The 8,918-nt window shown below is 31.0% G+C and overlaps 2 protein-coding genes across 2 annotated transcripts; one reads left to right on the forward strand and one right to left on the reverse strand.

The window, feature by feature from the left end:
• The first annotated feature begins 430 nt into the window (after window positions 1–430).
• LOC117686741 (uncharacterized) lies at window positions 431–4,644 on the forward strand. The gene is made up of 4 exons (XM_066086002.1): window positions 431–1,676; window positions 3,124–3,378; window positions 3,688–3,867; window positions 4,291–4,644. Exons 1-4 carry the CDS (start codon window positions 1,607–1,609, stop codon window positions 4,551–4,553), a joined length of 768 nt encoding a protein of 255 aa, XP_065942074.1. The 5' UTR covers window positions 431–1,606; the 3' UTR covers window positions 4,554–4,644.
• Window positions 4,645–5,968: 1,324 nt separating this feature from the next.
• LOC117686755 (complement C1q-like protein 4) lies at window positions 5,969–8,375 on the reverse strand. Its single transcript, XM_034462473.2, has 2 exons — window positions 8,212–8,375; window positions 5,969–6,472 (listed from the first exon to the last, which is right to left on the reverse strand). Exons 1-2 carry the CDS (start codon window positions 8,336–8,338, stop codon window positions 6,060–6,062), a joined length of 540 nt encoding a protein of 179 aa, XP_034318364.1. The 5' UTR covers window positions 8,339–8,375; the 3' UTR covers window positions 5,969–6,059.
• Between the last annotated feature and the right edge of the window lie 543 nt (window positions 8,376–8,918).

Below are 8,918 nucleotides of genomic sequence, written 5' to 3' on the forward strand. Positions count from 1 at the left end.
CAAATATTTATTGGCACTCACACACCCTTTCATACACTTGCACACATAAATATCAGAAACACATTCTAATTGTTTACAGGAGAATTAAGTTTCAAAAATATTTTAAGATTCTTAATGATTAATATTTCAATTGATTCGCGTAAATAAAAAACGCATTTCATTTAAATTATAAAATCGGCCAAAATATTAATATACAGTGTTGATAGCAATATTTTTTTAAAAATTAATTCAGCCATGAACAGTGTGCAATAAATCGTGAATTTAATAACTTTTCGCTATCACATCTACATCTTCTTTTTTGTAGGGTTTCTTGTATAAACTGGTGGACTTTAATCATACGCATCGACGGGCTTGTGTCCTTTATTTCAGATCGAAAAGTAAATGTAAAATTAAAGGGGCATTATCACGATACAAAAAAACTTTCATTCACATAACAATAACTACTGCATGATAAGTTTTATATCAATATCAAAAACTATGAAAACATATTTCATATTTTAATTGTTTCGAATGAGAAGCATTGTAGTGCACTGTGTAGACCATAATACATCTGAACGAAAATATGAATGCTATATGTAGTATATCCCTTCTATGACAGTTTTAATCCAGAGAAACACGTTTTGGTGTGTGAATTACTCTCAAGATATTTTCCCCGGAATGCTACAGTGAGATCTGTCATAAGCAGTCGTGCTTGTATTAAGTAGGTTAAGTTCTCTCTCTGGATCCATGAATGTGCGAGACTTCACGTCATAGTCGATTCCAGCATTGGTTTCTACTGGATCATAGATCAATGTTTTGTATTTGGAAAAGAAATTGATGTACACATTTTAATTTCGACATATACAATGTAATAAGCCACTTTGATAACATTGAATATAAAAAATAGATGTTTTTATTATTTATGATTAGTTAACTTAATTCAAACGTACTTGAAAATTAAGTATAAGTTTTATGATATTATTCATTTAAAAACTGCATTCCTAGCAGCAGTCCTATCGAGATGTTGGCTATCATTGCACAATCAAGTGCACTAACTTTTATATGAAATTCCTTTATACAATATTAGTACTAAAGCCTTTCTGTAAAAATTCACATAAAATATGACTTTAAATAATGAATATCGGAATTAGTTCAAATTTCAAAACTTTGGAAATTAAATTTTATGGACAAAGTATGTTAACCCCGTTTTTGCGACTGCCATGAACACCCTTTAGAACTTTTGTTTCGCTGAGTAGATAGACTGTCGTATTAATTAAAGTGGTCATACTATTTTGGGGGAAAGGGTGTTTGAAAGCCATCAGCAATAAATACAATGAATATCGATCTTAAGTAATGAATCAAAATCAAAAGGAACAATTTTGAAATGGGACGAATGCTCGACAACTAATTTACTTATCAATTTAATGGTATCATTTTAACTCAGTAATACCTTCCATTCATATGCAACAAAGCTTATGGATTTTGTTTTGTGTTTGTTTTCATCTCTCTCTTCGATGGACATATTGGTATTAAACTCTTTCAACCAAAGTCCTCGGGACGATTTCAATGTGATGCCGGATAGATACTGTTTCATTCATTGATGGTTTCATTTATTTAATGGAGAGACATGGCATATATATTACAGATATGTAATATATCCATAATTGTGGTAGCTTTGTTGGCAATCTACCATAACGGTAAGTGGTTATGATTTTGCTACAAAATTATATATATTTTTTATGGATACAAATATTTCAATAATATGATTCAAAACCAATTTTGTTCATTCACTTACATTTTCATGTTTACATTTACCCAAATTGGCAGTGGGCGCTTGGTTAATAATGACAACAGGAAAATTACAAGACAAAAGAAAAAAACTGCAATAATGATAAACAAAGAAAAATCACTAAAATGTTTCAAAAATATGTTTCAGTTCATGCCAGTTGTTGGTACAATTTTGCATTTTAAATTTTTGACATAAAATCTATTTTTCAACTTTTTATTTGTTACATATATAAAATAAAAGCCCTGGAAGACTAGGCAGTATATCTTTTTTTAGACATAAATAAATATTGCATTAAATACAAAATAATAAAGTTTACAACTTTATTGTCTTTTGACAATGGGAATTCACCCAACAAAATCTTAATAACATTGAAACCAATTCTTGGAGAAGTTGATTGGTAATTATGCATTCTTAGGTTGCTCCAAATTGTTGATTTTTTTCACAGCTGACAAAAACATGTTGGATAGTGTCATCTTCACGTTCAAAAACGGACAGCAATTAGAAGATATAACATTATTTTTTTTCAATAGTAATCAACAGAAAGAATTCTATGAAGTAATTTGTATTGTAACCATTGATAAGACGAGTTATTGATTGTCCAAAAACATACGTTGAAAGCATCATAAACACTTTCTATCCCCATATTTGTACAAACTCATTCTGGATTTCACTTGGGTATTGCAGTTGGAGTAATTTTTTTACATGCAATTAGCTGTTTGTATATAGGTTTTGTACATTTGTTTTGCAAAATGACATTATTAATGTTTATTATTTTGTGTCGAATTACGTGTTTGTAGTTTATATAACAACTATCGTATGATTTTAAATTTTCTCCCCAGGGTATTCAATTGTCTCTACAAAACGTTTTCATTATGCGATTATTTATATCAATTATCTACAAGTTAACTTTATTTCAGTGACAAATTTTATGATTATTTGCTTTCATCGCTGTTTTTTCTAAATATTTGAAAAACTAACAAACATGGACACACTATCACCTTAAGTTTATACTCGTCAGGTTAATTGTTCAACGGCTTTTAAACTTAATTTAGGGCTTATTTTTATATAAAAGTTTGGGTTTGTAGACAAGCGACGAAGAATAATTGTCGTTTCAATTTCCTACAACAATCGCAAGAGTTGTGTAATATTTGAGGAATGTTCAAGTTGAGAAAAAGTCCCAAGGGCCCATTACCGATAAAAATCAACTTCAAATCCTCAATATATATATGTGATTTTCCGAATGATTTACTCAAATAGAGTTTGTGTGTTTACAATAGCGGATCTAGAAGAGGGTGGATAAGATTGCTTTATCGTGAAATCATCTGAATGTTTTTCATATATCTGTTACCATACAGGGGTTTTGGCTGATCTTAGAAATGCATACTACAAAAAGAGCAGTGTAAGAAGCAATGTGCTACCGGTGTCTGACCTGGATGTCTTAGATGGACGGTTCACTCGTGTAAAATGTGCCAGTCTCTGTCGAGAAGCAACTTCATGTCAAACCTTCTTTTACAAATCCGATGACAAGCAGTGCAGCTTTAATAATTATCCTTTCCTGGAAAACACCCCCGTATATACCAACACAGGCGTTGCCGTATATGAAATGATCGGTAAGCTTCCAAAATGCTATATTCAACTCTATTAGTTTTAAAAAGGAAACACCAACAAAGGCTTGCTGAAGATTTTGTTGAAATTATAAAGATACCAGTTTTTAAACCTTGTTTTGCGACAATATTTATAATGCGAGTTATTTTATATTTATCACCGACTTATTTTCATAAATTATATTAGTATTGTTAGAACGCAAATCGACATTAAATGTATGTTTTCTTGGTAAGTAACAAAAGAGCCTTTAGTGGGTATTTTACTGCTTTTGCTCTTGTAAACAAATAATACAGCGTACAGATCATTTCTTTTAGGGTGTCCGAACTCTGACTTCGTTTACTTCGGAGAGGCTGGTGTATGTCTGAAGATTTTTACATCAACAACAAATTTATATACGGACGCATCTGCAGTTTGTCAGCAAGAGGGTGGGGAGTTAATTTCACTTGATACCAACCCAAAAATTGATGCTGTGGCATACTATCTCTCTCATTATTGTGAGTACAAAAAAATGGGTATATCTTCATTTTAACATTAAATATGGCAATCAATTCTGATGATTAAAAAGTTTGCCTGTTTCAAAATTTACACTTGATGACTATATTGTTTATTTTATATCTCTCTATGAATAACTACTTCTATAAAAGAACCTTAATTGTCTGTGCATTTCACAGGATAAACAATGGAAATATCAACGTTAATGATAACATCATCATGCAATCTGATATTTCTATTTACTTTTATTAAAAAGTAAGAGAGCATCATTTCGCAAAAATACCACTGTCTAAAAAAAACGATGATAAGGACACTTTTAAAATTACTTTTTCTATGCTTATTAACTTATGCTTTGTAGCACGCTTAAGATCGAAAGAATTTGATTAACCAATTTCAGAATTTGTATTTTCTTTTGCCAATGAAAGTTGGACCCAATGCGGGAACACCTGTAGCTATTGGACTTCACAGCACACCCTCAATTTGGACATGGAGCAATGGTGAACCAGTATCTTTCAATCATACCCATGTCAAGACCCTAATTAATGATTACGACTCAGAAGTTCATCCATGCTATGATAACTACTGTGGTGTTCTACGGGTTTATTCTACTGTAGATATCCGGATCTTGGACAGATGCTGCATCAATATTCCTAACTTACTTGTGTGTTCAATGCTTTCTCTTTTGTAAGAAAATCAAAAAATGATGTACATTGGAATGCATAAAATATTTTCAAACCGATGATAAAATTCATATTCCAAAATCAAAATATAACATGTTTTTAAAAGATGATAATTTGTCTAATATACATGTAGTCAAATGACTACAGTTATTAATAGTTTTACTCTCCTGAAACAGAAAGGATAGCATTAACCCTGGTTTACATATGTGAAACATAGATTATCGTCGTGAACTTTAGTTTCTGTCCGTACAACCGATAAACCTAGTTTGTCGACTGTGAAACCATGTTTAGCTCATTTTTGTGAATTTGGCGTGCCATATGTATGGTCGAGGGACTTTATGCTTGGTTCAAGGTAACAATAATGCCGATAGAGTTAGATATTTATCCCGACCCGTCTCTGCCAACAACTACGCTTTTTTAAAAAAAAATGACAAGCGCCAGTGCGCATGGCATGTGTTTAAGAGGAATATAATCACGCTGATGATACTCAGAGTCCAAAGACAAATGTAATAGTAAATTGTTAATCTAAAAAAAACCATTGTTTAGCTATAAAACATTTATTTAATGGAAAAACTTCCATATGTTTTAATTCAAAAATTTGAATGTTTTCCCATATCTTTATACAACACTCGTTTTCTTGGGAAAATTTATATGATGACCACGACAACCTTGCCCTCTTAACAAAACAAACCACCAAAATCATGCCGGAGAATTCACTCTCTCGAATCAGCTGACTGAAATTATTTTGACATGTCGAGAGATCATCTTAGAATACCTTTGAAAATTGTTTAAATATATCCCAAGACGCATGATAAAATGTATTTGACTCAAAGGACGTCTAATCAAATGATTATGTGACTTTTTCAATATGACTTTTATATTACAGGTGCCATAAATCTCAAATCATGTCCTCCATTTTTCTGCGAGTACTTCTGACACTACGTTGTACCTTCTGTTACATTTGATTTGAGAAATGGATTTTCATTTCTAGTTGATATAAAAAAAAATAGGGTACTTGCTTGACAAAATAAAATATCTATGGATGAAAATGATAGTTTTAGGAATTATCTTTGTGCCAATGGATATAAAGGTAAGTTTATATTGTACTGTGCAAACTTTAAGTTTTCAGTCACACTAGTGTATGTCTTTGTAATGATCGTCTAAGTGCTGTATTCTTTTAAAAAACAATTGAATATAATAGCAGTGTTATGTGTGTTTTACAAGAATAAATAAAATAAATAAAACATAAAATGCAATCAACGTAAACCGCTTTGTAATTTATTGTGAATAATAAAGGTTACTGTATAGTATACGAAACAAAGGAAAAACATTATCTGCATAGGTTCTATGTATACTTTATTCAAAATTATACATGATCTCTTTATATTTGATCCACAATTTCCTAACAAATAATAAAGACATATTGATTTCACTCTATTTATTTATGAAATAAAGGAAAAAATATTACAGGTAGATCCATCTTTCCATTGGAAAGTTAACCTAACGATCCCTCTTTAGGATAGTTTGAAGCCGGAGAAACTCATCCTGGTATACTGATTACTCTCCAGAAGATTCCCTCCATATGTTATGCCCACCCTGACAGAGACGATATCCCCTTTCGTCAGACTTAGAATGGTCATTGTAGAAGCGACTGCTCTATCATTATGATCCATAGCGTCGGCCCAACTAATATCTTTCACCTGACCATTTTTAACAACTTCTATTGTGCTGTGAGATTTATCAAGTGCAGTCGTGCTTGTATGAAACACGTAGAGCCCACTTTCCGGAGCTGTGAATTGACCGGATCTTGCGTCATATCCTTTTCCTGCGTTGGTTTCAACCCTATCATAGACCAGAGTCTTATGTTTGGAGATGGTGTTTATTGGAATATTTTTTGACATGTAAGAAAAAAAGGCAATTTGATGACCTGGAATGGAAGAAAAATAAAATTTAATTCATATAAAACAATTTTTACGTATCATTTGATTTTTTTTAAATAGTAAGTATTTCTAGCAGGGATGGGGTAATTGTTAGAAGTATTTGTAATTGAGTGTATTTAATTACATTTTTCAAAGTAATTGGAAATAATTTGTAATTGTGTTTCCCTTCAATTACAAGTAATTGAATGTATTTAAATACATTTCAAAAAATAGCATGTATTTTCAATTACTTTTCAATTACATTTCAATCACTTTTTTTTGAAGTTTAAAGTTGGTGTCATATTCAGTTCAGTTCTTCTTGAACTTTAAGTCTTAAGCAGTGCATGTTCAGGTATATAAGGTTAACAGGAGAATGACAGACAGAAATTTGATAATATAATAATGTTTAGGTTGTATACCTGTTTTTAAATGGGCTTGTATTTATACACTAATTAAGTGTCATTATGTTTGATGTGTTTTTACAACATGACACTCTAGAGAAGGTCTAATTTGTTCAGGCTATAACCCCTCACATACCCCAAAACAAATATACTGAATAAGAATTTAAGGTACTTCACTACACCGAGACTTATACTTTTTAAGACACTACGTCACAAGATGGCGATTTAAATGTTTTGTTAATCTGTTGGTATCAATTTATTCAGATGTATATCGTCATAGCTCAGTGGTTAAAGTATCAGGCTTGTGAACCGCAGGTAATGAGTTCGAATCCACCTGGGGCTTTTGTTCATGTTTACTGAATGACATCATTTTTTATCTAAAATTGTACATTTGTTCGCCTCTTTGATATATATAATTCTTATCCATCACTCTTTCTATCATAATCAAGTAAATTTCTGCTGATTTGAGAAACTATTTCAAGGTGTAGTGAGGTACCTTAATATAAAAAAATCTTGTTCAGAGCCAGACATGAACCCAATGACACTGGATTAAATACCCATTATAATGTTTATATATTATTTTAAAATATACGTTTTTCAGCAAAATCTAAAAATAATGACTAAACTGAACGCAAACCTGTAAAGACATTACTATAAAAAAGTTTTGTGTTTCTCAATGCTGTTTATAGAAGTATTTATTCTTAAGTTATCAAAAGTAATTAAAATGTATTTAATTACATTTGTCAGAGTAATTGAAAGTAATTACATTTGAAAAAATCAATGTAATTGTATTTCAAGTAATTGACAAAATTATTGATGTATTTGAAAGTAATTAAATAAGGAATAAGGAATCATTCTTTGAGTATTATGAGGTGATAATTTCGGTCGGGGCGTGATCAAATCCAATAAAGCCCAAAGGGCTTTATGATAAATTTGATCACGCCCCGACCGAAATTATCACCTCATAATATTCAAAGAATGATTCATTATTACTTATATTTATAGAATTTTAAGCCATCGTACGATTAAATATAAAAATATAAATAAGAAAGCCCCGCTGGCGCCTCAATTTGGCGTCATTTGTATTATGGGTTTTATAGTATAAAATCGATACGTAGTGTTATCACAGGCAAAGACACTGGAAAATGTAAATATTTACATTTCAAAGTAATTGACTCCAACTCTGATGTCTAGATCTCTGAGGTCTTCTTATTGAAGAATCTTTAGCAATAGTTAAGTATATGATTTTAAACACATTTTTTTCAAAATCAAAAATCTTTTTTGTAAAGAATGACATTATAAAAGAAAAAAAGAAGAAATCAATATCAGCAGCTGTAAATTCGTACCTGACTGGATGCTTTTTCGCTGAGAACAAAGACTGCAAATTGTGTCTTCCATTTCCTTCCGGTCACATGATTCATCGCCATACGCAACACACAGACTAAGAACAACGAAAATACAAATTCTTTGCATTGTTAGTAAATTGTAAGATGTAACAAACTAACACTGGATACAACTTATTGGTATTTTATATGAAATTATATTGCATGTCGATATTACATTCATATGTTTCATATTTCAATTTAATTTAATTTGTAAATATCAGATGACATTAAGTTACTCCCACTGCTAAGGGGATCAATTTCAATTTTTCTTAAAAATCAATGAATAAAGAAACATAATGTGACAAAGATGTGTGTAAAAAAATTCAGGAATACAAATGTTTGTTTTCAAAAGATATCTGGAATATCACACATTGGTTTGAAAAAAGGGTTAGTAAATGTTTTTAATCATAAAACGCTGTTCGTCTAAGCTTTATGAAAAGGTAATTTCTTAAATCGTTGAACTGATTAATATTCCATTTTATCTCATCTGCGTGGTGTATACTACCCACGTGATAAATCTTTGCTTTACCAACGGATGATGCCTTATCAAATACTTCTGGTCTAACTTTTTTTAACACAACTAGTCCTTTCAACGCTTCAGTGCCCTAGCTTTTGAAGATTTTCATGTATATTTCACATCACTATTTCTAGCTCTACCAAATTTGATT

This window comes from Magallana gigas, chromosome 5 (assembly GCF_963853765.1).
Source record: "Magallana gigas chromosome 5, xbMagGiga1.1, whole genome shotgun sequence".
NCBI lineage: Eukaryota > Metazoa > Mollusca > Bivalvia > Ostreida > Ostreidae > Magallana > Magallana gigas.

Excerpts from the sequence above, each read along its gene's own strand:
- LOC117686741 (XM_066086002.1), top strand. The coding sequence starts at position 1,607 with ATGGCATATATATTACAGATATGTAATATATCCATAATTGTGGTAGCT. Across the intron at positions 1,677-3,123 it reads GTTGGCAATCTACCATAACG|GGGTTTTGGCTGATCTTAGA; the intron begins GTAAGTGGTTAT and ends GTTACCATACAG. Across the intron at positions 3,868-4,290 it reads ATACTATCTCTCTCATTATT|TTGGACCCAATGCGGGAACA; the intron begins GTGAGTACAAAA and ends TGCCAATGAAAG.
- LOC117686755 (XM_034462473.2), bottom strand. The coding sequence starts at position 8,338 with ATGCAAAGAATTTGTATTTTCGTTGTTCTTAGTCTGTGTGTTGCGTAT. Across the intron at positions 6,473-8,211 it reads GCGAAAAAGCATCCAGTCAG|GTCATCAAATTGCCTTTTTT; the intron begins GTACGAATTTAC and ends CTTCCATTCCAG.